This window comes from Ceratotherium simum, chromosome 11, assembly GCF_057802395.1.
Source record: "Ceratotherium simum simum isolate JZ-2026a chromosome 11, ASM5780239v1, whole genome shotgun sequence".
Lineage (NCBI taxonomy): Eukaryota > Metazoa > Chordata > Mammalia > Perissodactyla > Rhinocerotidae > Ceratotherium > Ceratotherium simum.
The window spans coordinates 30,290,897-30,315,769 of record NC_141910.1 but is presented as its reverse complement, the minus strand read 5'-3'; the positions used below and the strand labels follow the sequence as shown (position 1 = coordinate 30,315,769).

Here is a 24,873-nt window from a genome sequence, read left to right as displayed (position 1 = left end):
AGGGAGAAAAAAATTTCAGTTAGACAACAGGACATCCAAATCTAAAAGCCCCATAAATAAAATTTTCTTTATTACTCCTATCTCAGTTAGAAAGGCTTCTGGGTCCTCCCTCTTTAATACAAAATGGATAATAAATAGTTAAGAATCCAGAGGAAATGTTCTCACAACTGTAGAGAACCTAGAGTCCTCAGGGCAACTTAAAATGCCCAGACCGCACTCAGAAGGCAACTAAGAATAAGATTTCTTTTCTTTTATCTAACCATTCCCAGGCTACTAAGCCTACTCATTTTAAAGATCCCCCCCCCAAAGCCCCAGTAGATAGTTGTCTGTCATAGCTGCACATCCTTCTAGTTGCTGTATGTGGGATGCGGCCTCAGCATGGCCGGAGAAGCGGCACGTCGGTGCGCGCCCGGGATCCGAACCCCGGCCGCCAGCAGTGGAGCGCGCGCACTTAACCGCTAAGCCACGGGGCCAGCCCAGCCTACTCATTTTAAAGGTCCAAAAGGAGTCCCGTCAATTCTCTGCTTAATACCTGAAGCAGAGAAGCAAGGAAAAACTCTCCGGGAACTTACCTTCACTGGCCATAGCAAAAGTTATGTTAAAAAAAATTTTTTAAACAATGACATCTAAGAATGTCAGCAAAAAGAAAAAACTTAGGAACACCCACTTGTCAGTCATCAAACCAACGACATTTGCCTGAGGATGTCAGACTTTTTTCAACTCAGAACCTTGCTGTCTTACCTTTCTATGCATAATAGCATGGTGACACAAGGAGATCGGTGAGAACAAGCAGCTGGTCATCAGTGAATTGCTGTTTGTGTTCTTGCCAGTTGTCATGGTGTGTCCTTCGGAAATTGGATAAGGTCTTTTTTACGGTCATCTGTGGAGTAAGCAATCCACAGACATTTTATTTTAACCTCTCTGAACAACTAGGGTTACATTTAGGATACCTTTAGCTACGTAACAATCCCTCTAGACTTCAGATCTCACACTTCACCGAGTGCTATAAAACTAATAAGCCAACCGTACTTTGCAAAGCCACCAAGCTCACTTCTCTAGAATTACTAGCTGCACTTTAGGACAAGCTACTGGAACTTACACCACATTATTTTTGTTTTGTTTTGTTTTGTTTTGTTTTTGTGAGGAGGACCAGCCCTGAGCTAACATCCAATGCCAATCCTTCTCTTTTTTGCTGAGAAAGACTGGCCCTGGGCTAACATCCGTGCCCATCTTCCTCTACTTTATATGGGATGCCGCCACAGCATGGCTTGACAAGCGGTGCATCGGTGCGTGCCCGGGATCCGAACCGGCAAACCCCGGGCCGCCACAGCAGAGCGTGCGCACTTAACCGCTTGCGCCACCTGGCCGGCCCCTACACCACGTTATTAAACCGGTTTCAATGTACACTTACGTCTATTTACAAAGGTGAAAAGAACAAAGTCACTGGTCTTCTGAGTTGTTTAATTTAGGAACATAGGTGTTCACTAAATAATAACATCACAATTGCCTATTAAATATTAGCTCCCAGTTAGACACTTCCTAGATATAAAATGCTAGTAAAATAGAAGTATAAAATTTAACTATCCTCAAAACATTGATAATACTTTACTTCCATTGGACTGGGAAGGACAGAAGCTATAATAATTTCCTTGCTACCAAAAGATCTCAAATATACATGAGAGCAAGGTCTCTGCAAGATTTTAATAGTTATTGATTGGAAGACTTGGCCCTGGCAGGGGTAGTAGTAGTAGCTTTATCCAAGCAGAAAGTCCAGAGTATATAGAAAATTATTAGTATAAATGGTTTTTTACAAAACATCACTGATAAGAGGTGTGCAAAGAAACTAACAAGGAAGAATTTTACCTCTATAGGCTGAGGATCGTTCAGATGTGCACTGAGATTCATAAGGAGCTGGGGCATCCAGGTGGGAACATCATAAGGACTAGAAAGAACACATGCACCAAGTCCTAGCACCCCAGCATGGCGTTTGACCAACTCTGCAAAGAAAACAGCAATATACATGCAAATATTTATAGGACTCGACTGCACTTGTTACAGTAAAATAAATTAGTTTTTCATTATGCTAGTTGTTTTCAATGTGTAAATTTCTGCATTTAAAATGAATCTGTATGCACACATGTCAAAAACATGATTTGGAGGCTGAACTAAAGACAACCTATACCTGTCCCTCAATGACAGCATAATTATATCTAGGTCAGAAATGTGTCATATACTTGCTAAAATTAACATAATAATGGCTTTTTTGACCAATTCTTATCATATGCAAAAGTGCAATCCCTGATCCTAAAACAATCTCCAATCAATCAGACCCTACTTCTCTGGGTGTGACTACCCCCGACAGAATGCATCAGTTCATTAGGTAAACACACCATGTATGAGGAATGTCTGTATTTCTCAAAACAGAACTGCAACGTGTCTATTTTCTACAGGCCTCTATTCTCTCTTTAGTGATAGAATGTGTGTATAGGTTTGTTAGTGCATTACACGTATATACATGAAACATGGTGGATAGGGAGTTGAAGCTAAGAATAAAGGAATTTGTAGTAGTCAGAATTGTAAACAATGCAATTTGGTATAACTAAGACTTAAACTGCTTTGGTACTTAATTATTAAAAAATACAGTTCTCAAGCAAAGAAATGAGAATATGCATTGGTATTTTATTGGAAATTGCTATGAGGTAACTATATAACATAATTAAGACCCTACTATAATCAGCACTTAAGAGCTTCATATTCCAAGCACTTCCTGCAAATTCAGTAAGCTTCCTGCTGACTAATGACCTTTCTGTGTATTTTCCAGTATTCTTGTGACTGTAGTTAGCAGTGGCAAGATCAGATGCTTCTTTGCAATCACATTTAAATTTCTCTTTAAACATGACATAGCGGTCAGATCTTACTCTCTTATCTTTATGCTCAATGAGAGTGGAAGCTCCTGTAGAGTAAGGCTCTTCTCACTCTCTCACCAAATACCTAGTGAAGTACTCAATATTCCCCTCTCCAAATAAAAGCAAGGCTTGTTTCTTTCGTTTGCTTAGTTTTTTCTCTTAGCACATCTACACATAAGTTTATAAATTCTAAAAACAGGTATTTTAGACCCTCCAAAATAACTAATTCTGGATACCTCTCTTTATAAGGCGATTTCAGGTGGGTAGGTACAGACTTGATTTACTATAATAGTTATATGCAGCAGTGTACAGGTTCCTCTGTATCTATCTCAATTTTAGCTTTCACATTCCAGGTCTTGCCTTCTATATGCGCAGGGACAACTATTCCCAGTACCTAGTACAGACCCACGCACATGAAAGGATTCACTGAGTAAGCCTGGTTAATTCCCAAAAGGATAAGCGTGTTTTCTACCAGCATTGTTACCTGCAGAAGGAATCGTATCTCCTAAGGAACCAGGGTCTCGCTTTCTTTTCTTCGGTAGTTTTGTTTTGCAAAGTTGCTCAAAATGAATCTGCATAGGACTGTCCATGGTAAGGAAGTTACACTGCAGCAACCCACTTAAGGTGGTAGCAGCCATTTCTCGAACCTGTAGAGATAATCACTTCTGTTAGAGCTGAGATCCTAAGCCTGGTGGAATGATGGAGGCTAGGAGGGTGGTATGGGATCTGGGGTGGGGACTTTCCCTGACATTTGTATGCCAATTAATTGTGTAAATGCCCTTTTGCAGTTCCTTAATAGAGATTTCATCAGATTCTCAAAGGGTCTGTGGCCTCAAAATGGATGAAAGCCACTATATTAGAGTTACAGAAAGTAAATGCTTAACTCTTTTATACAAAATTAAAGTTCTCTATAAATTATTTTCCCACTGACTGATAGTTCTCCTTATAAGGGCTACAACTGTAAAAGCAGTGCCAGAGCCTGACATTAAAAGAAATTTTTCCTAGACTCTACAACTCCTAAAACTACTGCTGCTGTTGTTTTTGCTGGTAACAAAGATAAAATGGACAACCAATTTCTACAACCGGCATATACCATAGAGATTTATATCCAGCTTACTTTTTATGAATTTCACAGGCTATTGTCAGGCTATAAACACGGTTTATAGAAGTACCAAATGAAAGTGGAACGGGAACTCAAGTTTTGGGAAGACAAAAAAAGCAATAAAGAGTTATCATCTCATATAATTCACAAAAATTTGTTCCAAATATTCACAAAGATAGGCCATAATAATTTGGAAAAAACCTCCAAAAAACACATGTTTTACTATGTATTCCTTCAAAAAGTTTTTCCTTAAATTTTTCCTTGTGACAGTTTTTGGGTACTTAACATTTTCCTTGCTCCTTTCATTACACTATTATATGAAATACATTTTACCACTTCCTATTTGGTTGCATTATTTCCTTTCATACCACAATTTATTTTTATACTCAACTACTGATTAGAATGCTTTCAACTTCTCACTAGTATGCTACAAAATATTATTAATTTATATAATTTTTCCATATTACAATATATTTTCTTAGGATAGATTCTAAGAATCGGGACTATTAAATTTCAATGTATGAACAATTTCACTGTTAATTTGGCTATCAGTTGCTTTTCAAAGAGCCAGTGCTAACATACTATGACACAAAACTAATGTGCAGTACTAGTTATATCTTACCAACACTGGTTATCATCATCATACATTTTTGTTTGAGGGTGGAGAGAACACTAAATTCAGAGTAGGTGAAAAATGTCTCATTGTTTTAAGTTTGCAGTTCTCTGATCATTAGGAGGGGTTTGACTTTTCACTGCTGATTGCTTGTGTTGTTTTCATCTATACATATGTTATACCACCATCACTACCTACTCCACAAGGTCTTAACGATTTTCTTATGCTACAATGTTTTTCTCTAGTTTGAAGCTTGATCATTTAAATTGATGAGTTTCTAATATTCTTGTAGTCAGATTTGTCACATCTATTAACTTAAAGGCTTTTAAAGTCATCTCTGCTTGAAATTCATATAAATATCCAAATTCATTTCTCCTACTTTCTCTAATTAAAAGAAGGGGGGAGTGTATTTATTTACTATATCTGGAAGATATTTTAGTGTGAGATGTTCTAATTGATTTTTCTTTTTCTTCAAACTGCTAACAAATTACTCGAACACTTCCAACTGAATTATTCTCTTTCCCATTAGTAGGGTCTAGTTTTGGGATATTTTGTTCCAAGGGTCAATCTGTACATGTCTCTAATCAATTTTATAAGGTGACTAGAATTTAGCCTTTTTATCCATAAACATACTATTTCCCATCATTTCTAAAAATTTTTCTTTAAATCTAATGAAGTTTTCTTTAAATATTTCTCATTTAGATTATTACAGTTTTTTTCAATGTCATCAATAGCTACAGTTAATTATACCAATATTCAGCATCACGTGTTTAAAAAATGATACAGTAGTTTTAATAAATGTCATGGTTATATTTATATTAACAGCTACGTTTGAGCCTAGCACATGGAAGAAAATTAAAATAATCTATAAAAATGTTCTAAAACAAGGTCCAGAAAAGAGTAAATTTTAATGTGATTGCTATAATAAAGTTAGGAAACACTGACTTTCAAGATTTCCATCTTTCCATTTCCACTCCTTTAGTTGAAAAAAATTTCTAGATAGCTGTAAATATTTTAATTGAAGCCTGTTGGAGTTGTTATAAGCACTGTGTGAGTACCCTAGGAAATAGACAATATCTGCTCCCAACCACGAGAAAGCTAGATTACAAAATGAATAGGTTCATTAGGGAGGAGGAAAAATTTCCATTCCCAGTTTCCTATGGATACAATCTATTTTCAGTGCTCTCAAATAAAATCTATAATTACTGGGAGTGCTCTATGACATGGAAAACCCATCAGGTCCACAAAATATAACAAAAATCTCAGTTACGTTCTCTTTACCTAAGGCCAATTTAGAAAGTTCTATCTTATTCCATATTTATTACAACATGCTTTTCACACATTAGGCTATCTGAAATAATAGATTTATCTTTTTGTAAAAATATTAACATAACCTCACACAAGTTGCCTTTAATTTCTCTACCAAGGAAAATAAAAAAAGAAACAAGAATCTTAAGACTACTGGATAAATAGCATCTATGTGTAGATTTTCATTCTCTTTTAACTGTCTTCATGCACATTCCTATTAGCCCTTTAAAAATCAGTAAGATAAGTAGGGTATTATCACCTGCAATTTCATAGATAAGAAAACTTTGGTTCGCAAATATTATCTGCCCAACTGCAAAGAGAAGCCAGAATGAGGATATGCCCAGTGTTTGTTTCCATTTGTACTATAGGAAACCATGATTAGAGGATCAAATCTAATCACAGAGGGCTGTATTAAAATTAAAGTTACTTTCAAAATTTACGCTTTAATAAAATACCTCTCATCAGTGTGTGAATACTTCTTAAAAGGGGAGCCATGATGCTTTCTTTAAATTTATTAAATTTTGATTTGTTATAACTTAAATTTTACCTCTAGCTGTTCATCCTCCAAAAGACTTATAACCAGCCACCTGATGTCTTTAACTGCATCTTCGTTGTTTAGGAAAACAAAGAGGTTATAAAATACCATGGTCTGGAGGTAGGTCAATACTGTGTATCTAGCATGCCAAGAACTGCTTCTTGCTGTCTGTGAATGAGACATAAGTAGAAACAATGAAAACAGTGCTGACAAGAACATGAGATGACAGACAGTGAAATTACACACAAATGACACAATATTCTAACATAATTCTACTTTTATAGGTATAGTTAGAGCAAGTGTGTTTTCTATTTCCTTCTATACAAAAGGTTGCACAAGCTATTTCAGGGAGAGTTATTCAGAACGTATGAATGGTTGAGAGTAAGGGAAAGGAACACAGACAAAAGTCTATTTAAAAGAGAGAATTATTTATAATTAATGATTCTAACTCCTTGAAATACACATTATTTCATTTTACTTTTGATAGTAGCAGGTTGGGTACTGAAAGCACACAAGATTGAGAACTACTAAATTCCACTACAAAAAAAAATAACATTTTGGGTTGTTCAAAATATTTTTCAGTGATAATCAAACTTAAACATCTGAAAACCATGGGAACATGTCCATTTTTTTATATTACATAACACACACATGACCTGAATAAAGCTGAGCACATAGTATACTAAAACCACAGCCAGAAAATACACAATCACTTGGTCTTTCTACCACAGGTCAGGAAATAAATAAAATAAAGGGGAAATGTTAAAAAGGAATGACCATCCTCCTCCCTCATAAGCCCTCTGTATCCAAGGTGGTTCCATAATCAGCTCTTTGTGTATAAAGAAAATCTGAGGGTTGAGTGACCTGCCCAAGGTCACAGAATTTGGTGGCAGAACCAGGTACAGAATCTGGGTCTGTTTCTTTGGTCAACATATATCTTCTCCCAAACTAAAAGAAAATTCAAAATGAAAATAAATATCAGGTATCCTGTGCCCTGCAGTTGACTCTGAAATTCTCAGAATGGTAAACAAAAAATCTAACCAAAAGATAAAAATACTTGTTATACACTCTTACTTGTTTTAGCACCTGAAGTACCAAAGGCACTTGATGAGGGTAAAGCAACCCCTGAGACATTAGCGATAAACATAACTTTGCATCTCTTTTCAGTTCATCGTAGCTATTGTCATTTTCCACTGGGGCAATCTGGAGAGCAATAAAACAAACCAAAGACATGAATTGAAAAATAATAGCCAGGAAGTACAAAGGCATCCTTACATGAAAGAGATCACATTTTTACTTTTAACAATTTCTCTGGAAAATTTCAAACATATACAAAATTACAGAATAGTATAATGAATCCTCATGAACCAATCACCTCTTCAACAATGACAAACTCATAATCCTTTCGTTTTTTGCTTCCTCCTTGGTTCCCCCTCCCCCAATTAAATTATTTGAAGCAAATCTCAGACATATTTCATCCATAATATTTTATTATGTATCCCTAAAAGGTAAAATCTCTTAAAAAAATCTTTAATGACAGCACACATAAAAATTCATTACAGTTAAAATATAAAATATTCAGTAGTGCTCAAATTTCCCCAATAATTTCATACATGTGTTGTTATTACAAATGGTTTTTTGGAATCTGGTTCAACAAAATGACCACACACTGCATCTGGTTGGTATATCTCTCAAATTTGAAAGATTCTATAAAAAAAAATTTAAAAAGAAGCTATAAATTCCTCTCACCCTCTTTTAAAATTCTTTTTTTTCTTTTTGACAAGGCGGGGCATTAAACTGTTAACTTGTAGAAAGCTGCTCATTTAGTTAGCAATGGAAATATTTTACAGGGTCTTCCTCTCCTCTAATTATTGAGAAAAATAATTTTTCTGAAGAAATGCCATCCACAGCATGTAACCTTGTAAAAATTATCACAACATCTGCAAATTTTTCTCTAAGTTTGACATATGCAAAACTATTATTCTACAGTGGTGAGTTCTGATGAGCATTTAGTGAAGTTTGAAACTCAGGATAAAACACGTCCCCCCTCTCTCCCTGATCACCACCATTTGAGCTCTTGATAGTCCAAATTAAAATTCAGTTAAAGACTAGTAACAAAAATAATTAAGGTGCATATTTCACACTGTGCCCCCTGCTTTACAGGCATTATCTCATTTCATCCTTGTTACAACTCTGTGAGGGATACTGATAACATCCCACACTTTACACATAGAGACAGTCTTTGAAGTTCAGCAGCTGTGCAAGGTCACAAAAGAAGCACCTGTCACAGACAGGATTTTAAACTCGGTCTCTATTTACTCCAAAGCCAGTGCTCTGAAAACTATTCTGGGTTGGAAATCCTCTTCCCTTAACCTTGAGTAATATGGAGACTCTTAGACTAGAACACACAAATAACTGAAACTTTCACTTTGATAAATATTTCAAGGTTTTTTTTTGGATTGACATAAAATTGCTTTTTATGGTATAGGATAAATAAATAATACTTCATTTAAAATCTAATAAGCATCTCAAATATGTTCAAAATGGAATTTCTCATCTCATCTCCCACTATTTCTGTGCTCCTCCTAGAGGTTAGTAAACAACAACTTTCTTTTAGACACCTCTCTTTCTCCTCACTCTACACATCTGATCTGTCTGCAAAGTAACTGTGTTCATCTGTGTTGCGGTGCCTTTGTACTCCACACCCCGTTCACCGTCGTGGCCTTAAAGTACACTCTCAACCTCAGTATTTGTCTATTTAGGTGAAATGTTAGGCCTGTCACTAGCAACTTACGCAACACAGCTTTCTAATGATTTACGTTGTTCATAAATTTCAAGTGGATTCAAATCATCCCTTCTATAAATTTCACTCTCATATATTTGCTTTCTGAACTTTTTTTTTTGAGTGAAAGAAAAGGAGTGGAATTGCAGCTATCCCAACATTCATTGCACATTACCCATTTATGAACATGAGATCACATTGTGTATCCACTGCATGTGGCAGCAGAAAAGATTTTAAGCACTACTGCCCTAAAGACAAACCCTATCTACACCAAGGACCTACAAAGTAAAAAGGACCTATACATTAACAGCTACTGTTCACTTTACATCCCGAAAGATCTCAGAGGTATCCATCGGTATCAGGCCCCACACAGCATTCTTAAAAGTATTTAGTAGTGAATCCTTTGAAACTTACTAGTAGTGTTATCTTTTTGAAATTTCCTAAGGGCAAAGTATACTGAAACAAATCAAAAGTTTAGCATGCCATTTGCTAATCAATAATAAGGGCCCTCCTTCTTGGGGGAGGGGGTGGTGGTGGTGAGGGAGATTGGCCCTGAGCCAACATCTGTTGCCAATCCTCCTCTTTTTGCTGAGAAAGATTGGCCCTGGGCTAACATCTGTGCCCATCTTCCTCTACTTTTATATACGGGACGCCTGCCGGAGCATGGCTTGATAAGTGGTGTGTAGGTCGGCACCTGGGATCTGAACCTGCGAGCCCCAGACCGCTGAAGCAGAGCGCATGAACTTAACCACTATGCCACCAGGCTGTCCCCATGGGGCCTCCTTCTTAAATGATAATAATTGTACTGACCAATAATTGTCAAGTAGTGGTGATGTTTTGTGCCAAGCCTTCCAAATGTACAATGAGACTACACTGGTTTCCTAACAACAGCCAACCATAGTATGATTGCAAACTATAATTTTGGAAACTAATATATCAATCTGTGACTTTAGTTTTATTAGCTTCACCCTCCGACTAGATGAGTAATTAAAACCACCTCAGGTTATACCTTTTTATCAAATAAAATTTCAGTGTCATTATATGATTATCAGAGATAAGTTACTGCCTACAGCTATTTGTTAGAATCAACTACAGTGCCATTTAACATTATAAAATAAATACAATATACTGAACATTTTGATCTTCAGATTTATTACACATTGAATAAAAAAGTCAGAAATAGCTATATTTAAACATTTCATTGTGGCTTTTCTTTTGGCTATCAGTGTTTTCTTAAATTATTACTTGGAAATTGGCTATCCATGAAACAATGTTCTGTCTGTACTCTTTTCATGTATCTGCCAAAATCCTAGTCTTACTTAACATTAGAAAGATATTTTAACAAATATTAAACCCCTATCACTTCATGATTTTCCTGTGAGTATTCTACTTCTTAGAGATCCAACCAAATCATACAACGTCTGAAAACCTACCAACCATCAGATGATAAACAAAATTCCTTTTGAAGGTCAGAAGGGGATGCATTCTTAATTTCAGCCATAAACTTACCTTAAAAAACAAAGGTAGAAGCTGAAGTTGTTCTTTGACTGCTGTAGAGAAGGATCTTCCCGCACTCGCCATAAGCCATTTCAATACTATTTGGAAACAAGCATGCAGAATCAGTCTTTGCTATCCAGGCAGTGACCACAAAGTAGAATAATAAAGTAATGCTAGTGTCAGACAGCCACTCTGATCACTCTTCAATGTTAAGAAAGAAATCATCTATGTTACTCCATAAATAAATTAAATACAAATCAGCAGTATGACAGGACCCACAATAAAGGGTGTCAACCAATCTAGGGTACTGAAGCCACTCTCAAAGAATGAATCAGCAAATTATTAACAGTCTACCAAATACCTACACTAAGTACAATTAAAACTAGCCTTCAATAATCCGTAAGTAGCAAAAGTGATAACAAAGTTAGTTGTTTGTACTTAGAATCCTTGAAGAATTTTTAGATATAAAAACAATAGGACACCTCCAATAACCAAGACAGTTTTGAAAAAGAACAGAGTTGGAGGACTCATACTTCTAGATTTCAAAACTTACTACAAAGCTACAGTAATCAAAACAGTGTGGTAATGACATAAGGACAGACATACAGACCAACGCAATAGACTAGAGAGCCCAGAAATAAACCCTCACATACATGGCCTATTAATTTTTAACAAGAGTGCCAAGACTATTCAATGAAGAAATGGCAGTCTTTCTAACAAACGGTGCTGGGAAACTGGATATCCACGAACAAAAGAATGAAGCTGGATCCCTATCTTACACCATACACAAAAATTAACTCAGAGTGGATTAAAGACCTAAACATAAGAGCTAAAACTATAAAACTCTCAGAAAAAAACTTATGGGAAAAACTTTATGATGCTGGATTTGAAGCAATGATTTCTTGGATGTGACACCAAAGGCAAAGGCAATGAAAAAAAACCAGATAAATTAGACTTCATCAAAATTAAAAACTTTTGTGCAAAAGACACTATCAAGACAGTAAAAAGACAACCCATGGAATGGGAGAATATATTTGCAAATCATATATCAGTAAGAGATTGATATCCAGAGTATATAAAGAACTACAACTCAACAACAACAAAACAACCTAATTCAAAAATGGGCAAAGGACTTGAACAGACATTTCTCCAAAGAAGACACAAAAATGGTAAAAAAGTAAATGAAAAGATGTTCAACCATTAATGATTAGGGAAACACAAATCAAAACCACAAGATACCTTCTTCACACCCATTAGGATAGCTATAGTCATAAAAACCAACAACAGGTGTTGGCACGGATGTGGAAAAACTGAAACCCTTTTGCACTGCTGGGTGGAATGTAAAATTGTGCAGCCACTGTGGAAAATAGCTTGGTGGCGCCTCAAAAAGTTAAACACAGAATTACCATATGGTCTAGCAATTCCACTTTCAATACCCAAAAGAATTGAAAACAGGGACTTAGCCACTTCTACATCAATGCTCATATTAGTATTACTCACAAGAGCCAAAAGGTATAAACAATCTAAATGTCCATCGACAGATGAATGAATAAACATTGAAAACACTATGCAAAGTGAAAAAAGCCAGACATAAAAGGACAAATAGTATGATTCCACTTATACGAGGTACCTAGGATAGGCAAATTCAGAGATAGAAAGTAGAATGGTGGTTGCTAGGGGCTGGCAGAAGGGGAGAACGAAGAGTTATTGTTTAATAAGTACAGAGTTTCAGTTTTGTAAAATGAAAAGAGTAGTGAAGATGGATGATGGTGAATGTTGCACAATGGATGTATTTGATGCCAGTGAACTGTAAATTTTATATTATGTACATTTTACCACAATAAAAAATATAGGAGAAAAAAGCCAACCACACAATCCAAATAAATGTCCGTTTTTAGGTGAGTTTCTACTCATTTTAGCTACTCACTAGTTTTTAAGAGTTTAATGCCTTGAGTTCGTTCATCTTCTTCACCAATTCCATTTTCTTCCATAACATGGTTCTGAATTTCTTCATCCACATCCATGAGGGGTTTCAATTTCTCTAGAATTCGAGCAGTAAACTCAGGGACACGAGGGGACGCCGTTGGCGCAGTGTTTGGCAAAGAAACATCTATCATGAATATGTAGGTCAGCACGCTGTAAAATAAAACATGTATAGTAAGAAGAGATCCTACATTATCAATAAAACTAAAGTTCAAAAGTTATGACCCAACCAAAGTAAATCTTCCCAAGACAATTCCTAGAGAGAGTCTCTGGTGCCTGTGCCTGTAATTCTAAGGTATTAAAAACTGGGCTCTGGGGGCCAGCCCAGTGGCGTAGTGGTTAAGTTCGACAGGCTCTGCTACAGCAGCCTTGGGATCACGGATTCAGAGCTCAGGCGTGGACCTATACCACTCATCAAGCCGTGCTGTGGTGGCAACCCACACACAAAATAGATGAAGACTGGCACAGATGTTAGCTCAGGGCCAATCTTCCTCACCAAAAAACAAAATAAAACTGGGCTGTAGTGACTGCTCACCTCTGGCTTATGAGCACACTGCTGTCCTATTTTACATTCAGAGCCTCTTGTCTAGTGTCTCACACAAAATATAAAACAACATTTGAAGAGGAGGACACCATGAAACTCAATAGTAATATAACCAGTATGTATTATTAGATATTAAGATTTAACAAAAAGAATTCAAGAGCTGTACCATACCACAGAGAAAATTATACCTACCTTCCTATTCTTTCCCTGACATTTTTGTAAACCTGGGTGAGTTTGGGTTCCAAGTACTTCAGTAGTCTGTGCAGTAGCTCAGGCACTCTCCACTCTTGCTGGGCAAGGCCACCTTGTAGTACGTAGAGTCGACTAAAATTAAAGCACAGGAGAGTTGTGCTACAGCCCCTCTCTGCCTTTATACATTCACGGTATAGATTAATGATGTCTGTATTCCACTTAAAATTGTTTCATTTTCTCACCCAATAAATAATAAAACTAACAATTCAAAATAGCTCCTTTATGAAGATTTTATTATTTTTCCTAAATCATTTTCTCTGTATTCTCATTTCACCTCTACTACTATACAATCAAAAGAAATACTAACTTTAGAATACTTATTGAATAAATTTCTTAAGTATCAGAAGTTTCCTCACTAATTAAGAATAATAATTGTTTTTCTTGTTAACGGGATTATCTAGATTTCTTTCTCTTGCCCACAAATTTTTTTCCAGCTCCTTATGCCCTACCAAGTATATTTTCCCTTAAAAGGATTACTCTCTTCTTTCCTAGTAGGAAAGAGTGAAATAGGAGAAGATGTAATAAAGAAGTTAATATTGTCATGGTATAAAAAAGCAGTCCTGGTACAAAAGATTTGACAGCAGAGAAGGCTGAACCTAACTTATGTATGAATTGCCCAGGTTGCCTCCATTTCTCCTACTGTTCCCAATTGAGAAATAACTCTATGTAGTATCATATGTTGTATTGACTTGGATCACACCATCTCCCAGAAGAAAGCAGTTACATTATCTAGCCTTTAGGAGTACAGACAGTTCACTTCCATCATACATCAAAAATAAAGATGTTATGTTTTGTTGTAAAATCTTCTGTTGACCTCATTAGTTTTCTTTTTATTTACCATGCATCTACAAAGGATCCTCCTTCACCACTCAATGGTGATTCCAACAACAGCTCAAAAAGCCAATGAAGTTTCCGGGGATCTCTACTTTCCTGTGTTGAAAATATAAAGTAACAATTAAAATAGGGGTCCTACAATTCTGTAAATAAATCAGATCTCATTATTTTAGAAATATTATAAATAAACATAAGTATATAGGAAAAAAATCAAACTAAAATCATAGGTGAGTCAAATCCAAATGTATTATCATAGCTCATGTTAGAAAAACTAACAGTTAGAAAACTGTTGTTAGCTAAATCGACTGTCTATTTAAACCAAAGCATACAAGCTATGGCCATATTTAGTATCAAAAATAACACCTATAACCTTGTATCATGTGGCTTTTACTATATTTAAGTCACATTTCCAGACATATGATTTGACTTGTCATTCAACCTAAAAATGCATTACCATGGCAGAGAAAATATAATAATCACTTAAGAGTTATCCCTCAAGGCTTATCTGAAAGGCTAAATAGAACCATCTCTCATTATGTAAGATGACAAAACTATGAACCAAATTTCAAGATTCAAGAGTTATTAAGAGGAGCAGGAAACTGCTTGAATAGACGAGTTAGACAGAAAAGGAAGTGGGAGAACTTACACAGGATGTTGCTATACAAGTTCCCCAGTCATTGTAAGTTTCTACCGTAATGTTGGACAATGCGGTTCTAAGCAGAGGACACAGAAGCTCCCAAAGCTTCTCTACCTACTCAAAACAAAATACAGGGGGAAAAGTTAATGGTACTCAGAACATTTTTCTTCAACTATCTTCTCCTAGAAACACACACATACAAATACACAAACTGGTACCTCATTTAAATTATGTCTTAGAATGCCCCAATAATCCAGGAAGTAACTTCACTATATTATCATTATACACACCCAGGTATAGGTGAATTTTTTTTCCAAAAACATTACTCAGAAAAGAGGAAACACCTTATATGGCCTTACAAAATCTCTCATACTACTGAAAAGTTCTCTTTTAAAAATTTTGAGGGCCGGCCCCGTGGCTTAGAGGTTAGGTGCGCGTGCTCCGCTGCTGGCGGCCCGGGTTCAGATCCCGGGTGTGCACCGAGGCACTGCTTCTCTGGCCATGCTGAGGCCACGTCCCACATACAGCAACTAGAAGGATGTGCAGCTATGACATACAATTATCTACTGGGGCTTTGGTGGGAAAAACATAAATAAAATCTTTAAAAAAAAAAAATTTTTTTTGAGTAACATACTACACTGGGCTGAAACAAAACTTGAATCATTTCTAAGTTTTGCAATGCTTATTGAGGCCACTTGACTGAATCCTAATATAGGAAGCAATAACATTTTAATACAATTTAGTATTAGCCTGAAGTATAATCTTCAAATTCCAAGTTCTGGATGATTATAGCCTTTAAAAAGTGTTCAGTTATACAGAGACTGCAAATACATGTGTAAGGATGCTTCTCACAGTTTAATGAGAACACAAATCACCTTGAGATCTTGATAAAATGCAGATTCTGATTCATTAGATCAAGGTGGGACCTGAGATCCTACTTTTCTAACAAGCTCCCAAGTGATGCCCATGCTGCAGGTCCATGGACTGTACTTTAGTCAAAAGGACCTATATAGGACAAATGGGGAGGGAGGGCTTGGGATAAAATTTCCAGCGATAGCACCAGGCATTGATTAAAAAGAAGACGAAGAAGAAAAAAAGCTTTATCTTAAACAACTTATGAGGAAAGGAGATGTATTCTAGAAAAGAGAAACTCAAAAATGACAGACAGGATGACAAGGATACGTGTGACATGTTTAAATAAAATTGTTTCATGATATGTGAGCAGGAAACAGGCAATATTGCAAATTAAGATACTTTTATTTAATAAGTGATTTGAATATATATAACTAAATTAATATATTAAAAAGTGTCCACAGTCCTCCTAAAATTACGTGTAATTATGTTTGACAAAAATAATATTTGCATCTTTTCTTTGAGGAAATGGTAGCCAATCTTATATTCAGGCATTCTGGACATTTTAGCAGGTTATTTTCAGTCTAGAGCATTTTGCTAAGAAACTAACCTTAGTGCAGGTATATAACACTAAACCCTACAATTAACAAGAGGGATACTCGATAAAAGGGTGTCAAACTCAAACTGCCTACAAGACCAAATGAGTAATGAAGATGAGCGAGGAGGCTAAGAGAAAGGATTCAATGAGAAGAGAGAGTGCCTGATGAACGGAGAAGCCCAGGCGCAGCACCAGCCAACTGACGCAGCGCAATAACGTGGGACCAGTGTTCCAGGATCTTCCCATTTTTCAAAAGAAACTGTAATCTTTTTTACATGACCTATCCTGATTTTTTCCCTAATGGGGGCAAATAATTCAAATTTTAAAAGATACTGAATGTCATCTACAGACCACTAGTTTGTGATCTATACTCAAAAGCAATATGGAATTGAACATTTCATATATTAAGTATTACTACCCAGTGTGCTGGGAATTGCTACATAAATGGATAATGTAGCTTGAACAGGGAATGTGCTGTACAAATACATCACCTTTTCAAATGTCCAATGCTTAGAGCCTCTGATTAAACCAGCTATAATTTCTGCTACACATCGCTGAGTGCTTTCATGTGAATCTGCAACCAAACGTTCTAAATGGGGCTTCAGAACTGGCAGAAAGGCATCATCAAAATTTCTGAATATACCCTATCAAATCAAAAAGAAAGTTCTTTAGTACTCAAATGATTATCATCTCCATTATAGTTACAATATGCTTGCATTTGTTCATTACGTTACTACAGTGCTGAAAAAACTCCAAGTATTCTCCCCTTCAGAACTTAACTGCTTTAACAATGTCTGTAAGTTAAAATGGTAAGAATACCATCATTTTGCATATCACATTAAAATATAATCAATGAAATCAAAATTAATAATCTTTCTGACCTTAAAAATATCACACACACCTCAAAAAAAAAAATCAAAACATCAAATGCATATAATCTTGTGGGGTTTTCTTGCTTCTACTATTAACTACAAATATTAAAGACAAATACTAAAAAGCTTTTTTTAATACGAGTCCTAGACCCTAGGACAAGATCAATATGATTAGTGCAACTTCTAGGGCCATTTCAGATTAAGACAGCAGATGACAAAACTCAAACTTTGATGAAATACTTTAAAATTTATGAACCTACAAAGTGACTGTCACTAAGCTTTATGAAGAAGGTATTTATATAACATAGTTACCTTAAAGAGGCAAAAACGTCGAGGATTAAATTTATCTTTTCCTTTTCTGTCTTCTAAAGATAGAAAAGTAATTAACTGTTCCACAAATTTAGGATCAGAAAAATGATCAAATATAATCTGTTCTGCCTATAAAGGTAAAAAAAAAGAACAACATTCAGGGTTTAAATTCTACTTAAAAACATGATTCTGAAAACATTAAAATTCAACTGTAAAGTTTCAATACTCAATAGTAGGTTGTTATTTTTATTCTACAGAACCTTTAGTTCTCATCGAGGCTTTCTAGAACCAAAATAACACTGTCTCCTAAAAATGCGAAATCCATAAGAATAGCTAAAAGTTTTCCTTCAGATCTTCAAGTTAGGATTCCATTGCTCAAACTGTGAATTAAAACCAACAAATATTCTGCTTGGGAAATGAAGATAATGCTATCGTGCCACCTTGTGTGCAATTTAGGAAAATCCTCTAAATTGTAAACCAAACCTCAGCAAATTATTTCCGTATTTATAAAACATCAGAAGTTGAAAGGGAAACTCTGTTCAGAATTAGAAAATAAAAGCTACAACACCATTAACTTAATTGAGGAAGACATAAACTTAAAAGTCCTTAGTTAACTTTCAAAATGATAAAGAAATAGCTTCTAGACAGATTGAGTTTACACTTTAATCTACAAACATCTATTTATTGAGTACCCATCACTTATGTGCAATAAAAAACTAAAAGCCGGGGGCCGGCCCGGTGGCGCAAGCGGTTGGGTGCGCGCGCTCCGCTGCGGCGGCCCGGGGTTCGCTGGTTCGGATCCCGGGCGCACACCGACGCACTGCTTTGGCAAGCCATGCTGTGGCGGCGTCCCATATAAAGTGGAGGAGGATGGGCACGGATGTTAGCCCAGGGCCATCTTCCTCCACAAAAAAAAAAAAAAGAGGAGGATTGGTGGATGTTAGCACAGGGCTGATCTCCTCACAAACAAACAAAAAAAAAACCAAACTAAAAGCCAGTCATTATCTTTGTCTTCAAGAAGCTTGTTAAGCAGACAGAACTGATATAAGAAACAAGCAGATAACTACATAAAGCAGTACCCCAGTGAGTGCTAAGTGGGGTGGTAACTTGAAAGTAACCTTAGACACAAAAAGACTCATGCTGACTGGCCCTAACAGAATGGGGGGAGGCAGGACAGGGGGAGAGGAGTAAGGGAGTACACATTCACCAAGATTTACCCCGTGCTATATATACCCTAATACGTGAATTTGGAAAAAAACCATGAACTGAGTTTGGAATAAATCAGTGGCTACAAGACGCAGGGTAAGTGTGCACGCGTGGTGGAAACGGCGTGCTTACCTCTGTCAGATCCGCCCTGCTTCTGCCGAGCTTAGGCTGCTCTTCCACACCAGCATAAACAACCATATTCCTACACAGGAAGAGTTCATATGTGGAACACACACAGAAAAACATATGAGTTTCATGGATAGAAAGCATTAGAAGGCACTTTTAATGAACTCTAATTAGACGCTAAGTTTGGGGATACAAGTACATTACTAACAGTCTCGGTCTTAAAAATCTATCAGGGCCGGCTCCGTGGCTTGGCGGTTAAGTGTGCGCGCTCTGATGCTGGCGGCCCGGGTTCGGATCCCGGGAGCGCCCCGAGGCACCACTTCTCCGTCCAACGTGAGGCCGAGTCCCACGTACAGCAACTAGAAGGATGTGAACCTATGACATACAACTATCTACTGGGGCTTTGGGGGGAAAAAACTGAATAAATAAAATCTTTAAAAAAAAAAAAAAAAATCTATCAGACCTTTGTATCCTAATAATATAAATTATTGGGGTCAACAATAAGAGATAAATAAGTATTTCTCTGGGCAGGTTTAGGCATGTGTAGTATTAATGGGTAGGAATATAATTCAGAGCCACTATTAACAAACTCCTGAGACATATAATAGTGGGACTGAGGAAGTCTAAGGGTTTCAGCAGAAAGACAAGGAGAGAGGCAGGATTGAAGCATAGCACTGCCAAGAGCAAAATAAAAAGAAGAGGGAAAAGGAAACAAGCTGGAGATTGTGTATCTTTGGTGGCAGAGTACCTCTAACTGCTTCAAGTGCCTCTGAACCTCCCCAGAAATCCAAAGATGATACAACAAATTATATCAAAGATAAACTGGGTGCATGGCAAGGTGCAACTTACCGTGGCCAGGTGTAGTATCCCCAGTGAGTTTTTTCCACAAAATAACTTGATTCCCATTCTTTTTTAGTTCTTGGTATACTTTTGCTATCATAATGCAACCAATGATTATCAGGCCTATCACCAGCAAGAATTTGGGTGGGTTTAGGATATCCACCTAAGGAAAAGACAATTACATTTGATGAACTTAAAAATATCCATGCAATAATTATTCTCAACTTTCACTCAATAGTACTAGTGTGGCTTTGTCGTCATAATAGGAGTCTATTAAAATGCACTCCTCCGCTACTGGCGGCCCGGGTTCAGATCCCGGGCGCACACTGATGCATTGCTTGTCGGGCCATGCCAAGGTGGCGTCCCACATATAGCAACTAGCAGGATTTCCGACTATAACATACAACTCTCTATTGGGGCTTTGGGGAGAAAAAGGGGGGGAAAAAAAAAAGGAGGAGGATTGGCAATAGATGTTAGCTCAGGGCTGGTCTTTCTCAGCAAAAAGAGGAGGATGGGCACGGATGTTAGCTCAGGGCTGATCTTCCTCACAAAAAAAAAAAAAAAATGCGCTCAAGGCAAGACAACATATATTATGAGGCATTTCATACCAGAGGGAAAAAGATGGGATTATCCACTAATGGCGTTGGGACAGTTATTTGTGGGGAGAAAATCAAGCATGATCCACACTTCATTCCTTTCACCAAAATTAAAAAGACTAATTTTGTCAAAACTTTCTAGGTTTGAATTAATTTCAGACTTACAGAGCTCAAAGAATTCCCATATATTCTTCACCCAGATGCCCCAAATTTTAACATTTTGCCATGTGTACTTTGACACTCTCTCCAGACACATGCATGTGCACATACTTGTTTTTTGGAACCATTAAATATTCATTTAATATGAGACCTACAAACATGTGTTTCAAGTGAGGGTAAAACAAGATTAGTAGTAGGGAGTATAAGGAAAGTCTTTCCTACATTTAGTTGACACCATTTTATAGTGTTCTAAAATAAAGACGGTGGTACATAGCTATGCGCCCCACCCAAAGGTGGGGGTGGGGGAGAACTGAAGACAGCTATTTAAATATCACACGAGTTATCAGAGATAAAAAATTTGGTAGCCAAAGGAATAAAAATGATATTTTTTCCTCCAAAATTAAATTATTTTTTTTTTCTGTTTATATAAGATTACTGTTTAAAAACTCTGATACAGTAAGGTAATAAAGAAGAAAATTAACCTTGCCCCTAATTCTACCACCCAGAAAGAAACTTTTTTTTTGAGGAAGATTAGCCCTGCTAACATCCGTTGCCAATCCTCTTCTTTTTTGCTGAGGAAGATTGGTCCTGGGCTAACATCTGTGCCCATCTTCCTCTACTTCATATGGACGCAGCATGGCTTTGATAAGTGGTACGTAGGTCCACGCCCATGATCCGAACCTGTGAACCCCAGGCCTCTGAAGCGGAGTACGCAAACTTAACCGCTACACCACTGGGCAGGCCCCCAGAGAGAAACATTTTACATAGTGATGTATTAATGGTAATAATATTTTAAGCCTTTGAATTACAGTTTGATAAATAACTAGTATAATTGCTTAGTTGGTGAGACAAAAAAGCAGTAGATGACATGTTTGCTCAGAGTGCGCAAGAGGTACATGTATTATGAAGACATAAAAGGTCAATCTATTTTTATAAATACTTTTTATCACTCATTTTTACTAAGTCAACTGTCTTCCCTTTCTATTATTTCATACTTTGTATTAAAATCTTTCTATACTTTGTATCGAAAAATATTTGAGATCAAGAACTATAATTTATACACCTCAAAGAAATTTTCCAGTTTGACTGAGAACCGCTATAAATTACATTTGGCAGTACTTACTGATTTCATAGGGGTTGATGGTCAGCTTTTTGTGGGTTCTTTTTAGCTGTTTAAGAATACCAGCAACAGCTGAGATCGCCATCTAGAAAAGAAACAGGTAAGGTACATATAACAAAAAGTTTAAATCTCTTAAATGGTTGCATGCCTTGGTCAAAGCAGAAGCTAGATTCTGTTTCTTTCAAAAGTAGAGACACACCTCACCCATTGACATCTGGTGGCACGGCCACATGAGTGCTAAATCTGACTTGGAATGAGTCATTCACAATTCTGATTCTTGAACCTTCATCCATGCTAGTCTCTGCCTAGAAAACTTGGATCCTTTCTCTGTTAAACCAATACCTGCTCATTCTTCAAATCTCAGCCTAACCATTTCTCCCTAAGGGTTTTCTCCAATGTACTAGGCTAGGTCAGTCCCATCTTGCACCCTACCTCTAATACTTTGTGAGTAAAACAAAAAGTTACATCCTCAGATATCTTCCCCTTCCTGTAACACTTCATACCTATAAGTAATTTTTCAAAGTCAGTCTCTTCCACTAACCTATCAACTTATTCCCTGCTATATCCCCAGGGTTGAAATGCAGTGCCTGAGCACATCATGTATTTGTTGGATGAATTATTATCACCTCTGAACCAAGAGACGTAGATTTGAAATCAATACAATTCAACATATTTATTAAGTGTGTCTTGTTTGTGAAGAATTTAAAGGCTTTGCGTGAGGTAAAAATTCTTTAACCCAAGATTGTAGCTAAAATAAGGTATCTACCTTTCGAACTACAATTGCATCATGGTTGAGATTCTCAACAAAAAAACGTATGGCACGAAGAGGTAACACTCGGTCATCTCTCAAGAGTAGAGACAGAAGCCCAATGCCTATATGTTCAAATTTCCAGGGCCTGAAAAGGAGAGGAACAAACAAACAAACAAACAAAATCACAAAACATATCACTCATAAAACCACTTAAAAAAAAAAAAACACTCTATTTGAAACATTAATTTTAAGTTTCCCAAGAATTAAAATAGGTATATTGAAGAACACTGCTCCTATCATTAGCCCCAAACTTCTCCTCTTGGTCTTCTAAATTCACGAATCAGACTACAATTTTTTGTGACACATTCATTCATGGCCTATAATAGTAGAAATTTTATTTTATTTTAAGATAAAAGCCTCAAGAACTAAAAAAAATTTTGCACTTACAGATTTCTCTGCTCCACACCATCTAACAAACTGTTTACCAAATTTTCATAGTTCCTTAAGAAAAAAAAAATTAAGGTGAGGTATTGCTTTAATACAACACTAAGATGAACATCAAATAACATAATATAAATTCAAATTCTGGCCAGATTCACCCTCTCTTGACTTCTCATCACCAGACTGTAAAGGACCTGGTGAGAAGCCAGCCAGAGTGAAAGCAGACGGGTGAACAGCGACACTGGGAAAAGACCATGAAAAGCAGAGAGAAAACAAAAAAAAAGTGCTAAGTACATTGAGCAACTCAACTATTCCCAAGCGGACATTCAAAAGTAAATTTATGAGTAGTAATCAATTAGTTAAGAGTGGTCTCCTTATATGGCACTCCAGGTATACATGAAGTAGGCTATAATAAGAGTTTATTATTTCTACAGACATGTTAGAAAAAAATTCATAAGTACATTCATAAGGCAAAGACAAAATCAAATGAGGAAGGCTCCTGCTTGCTTGAGTGTTATTACTGAACCCCTGATGTGCTTTGGTTCCAAAAATGTAAAAAGAGTTTACAAATATCCTGATACCAAATCTGCATAAATTTGATCAAAAAGTAATTATTCTAAGAGCTATGAAGAGATACATGTGTTGAACTTGAATTCAGGATTTAATCACTGATATGTGTACTAAAAAAAAAACAAAGAGAATTCACATTGAAAAAAAGACATGATATTAAGATAACTTTAAGATGGTATTTTCCAATTCCATAGCATCCGAACAATAATTATCTCCTAAGATTTTTGTATTTTTTCAGAATCAATGTGTAAATTTCATTAGGTAGTTATGGTGCATCTATATTTTAGAGATATTTTAAACCTACTATCTATAACGTTACCCATCTTGACAAGCAGGCATTCATAATTACCTTAGGGCATCAGCATTCTTTTCTTGTTGGCGTTTAAGTCCTTCTTTAATTTCCTCTGAGCTAAGCATTACCTGGTTTGTAGAGGGGTTTTTTGATTGTTGAAGTAATTCTGCTGTTCCAACACATGACTTTGGAATCTTATTAAAAAGAAAAGCCAGGGGAAAAAATGAAGTGCTGACACATACTACAACATGGATGAATCTTGACAACATTATGCTCAGTGAAAGAAGCCACACACAAAAGGCCGCATATTGTATGATTCCATTTTTTTTTTTTTTAAAGATTTTATTTATTTATTTTTTCCCCCAAAGCCCCAGTAGATAGCTGTGTGTCATAGCTGCACATCCTTCTAGTTGCTGTATGTGGGACGCGGCCTCAGCATGGCCGGACAAGCAGCGCGTCGGTGCGAGCCCGGGATCCGAACCCGGGCCGCCAGCAGTGGAGCGCGCTCACTTAACCACCAAGCCACGGGGCCGGCCCGTATGATTCCATTTATATGAAATGTCTATAACAGGCAAATTCACAGAGAAAGAAAGTAGATTAGTGGTTTCCAGGGGCTAGGAGTATGAGGGAATGGGTGCTGTTACTGGGTACAGGGTTTATTTTTGAGTGATAAAAATGTTCTGGAATTAGAGTAGTGATGGGTGCACAACCCTGTGAATATACTATTGACTACTGTGAATATATAAGCACACAACATTAAAAGGGTGAATTTTTTGGTATGTGAATTACATCTCAATTTTTAATTTTTTTTTTAAAAAGAAAGCATAATCTCATGACAGTTGCGAATAGCAAGACTATGTTTTATAGAAAAGGAATACATTTTTAGAGCAGTAGTTTTTAAACCAGAGGATAGATGTCAAACATAATCACTTTAGAGAAGAGGGGGCTTCAACTGCACCCACATCTTTTACCTATCCCCATTCCGATGGGTGTGTAAATATGCATTTGAAAATTCTTAGATGATCTGCTCCATCTTTCCATTTAAGCACCACTGAACCTGATATTCTTTACTTTTTCATTTGCCAAATCATCCAATTTTAATTTGCTTCACTATAGATTTTGAACCCTGTGGTCAATCTTTTGTGACT

General features: G+C 36.6%; 1 protein-coding gene across 1 annotated transcript in view; it reads right to left on the bottom strand.

Moving 5' to 3' along the window:
- The window catches only part of PSME4 (proteasome activator subunit 4), an 88,309-nt gene that overhangs the window by 1,529 nt on the left and 61,907 nt on the right, over positions 1 to 24,873 (bottom strand). The window contains exons 29-46 of the mRNA XM_087436768.1: positions 23,783 to 23,919; positions 22,870 to 22,923; positions 22,438 to 22,567; positions 21,675 to 21,756; positions 19,806 to 19,959; positions 18,963 to 19,032; positions 17,628 to 17,753; positions 16,935 to 17,087; positions 15,003 to 15,107; positions 14,361 to 14,452; positions 13,463 to 13,594; positions 12,671 to 12,879; positions 10,756 to 10,841; positions 7,539 to 7,667; positions 6,477 to 6,632; positions 3,391 to 3,553; positions 1,864 to 1,997; positions 742 to 880 (exon numbers count right to left, since the gene is read on the bottom strand). Coding sequence (XP_087292894.1) covers positions 746 to 880; positions 1,864 to 1,997; positions 3,391 to 3,553; positions 6,477 to 6,632; positions 7,539 to 7,667; positions 10,756 to 10,841; positions 12,671 to 12,879; positions 13,463 to 13,594; positions 14,361 to 14,452; positions 15,003 to 15,107; positions 16,935 to 17,087; positions 17,628 to 17,753; positions 18,963 to 19,032; positions 19,806 to 19,959; positions 21,675 to 21,756; positions 22,438 to 22,567; positions 22,870 to 22,923; positions 23,783 to 23,919 — 2,247 coding nt within the window. The 3' untranslated portion in view covers positions 742 to 745. The remainder of the gene's footprint in view (positions 1 to 741; positions 881 to 1,863; positions 1,998 to 3,390; positions 3,554 to 6,476; positions 6,633 to 7,538; positions 7,668 to 10,755; positions 10,842 to 12,670; positions 12,880 to 13,462; positions 13,595 to 14,360; positions 14,453 to 15,002; positions 15,108 to 16,934; positions 17,088 to 17,627; positions 17,754 to 18,962; positions 19,033 to 19,805; positions 19,960 to 21,674; positions 21,757 to 22,437; positions 22,568 to 22,869; positions 22,924 to 23,782; positions 23,920 to 24,873) is intronic.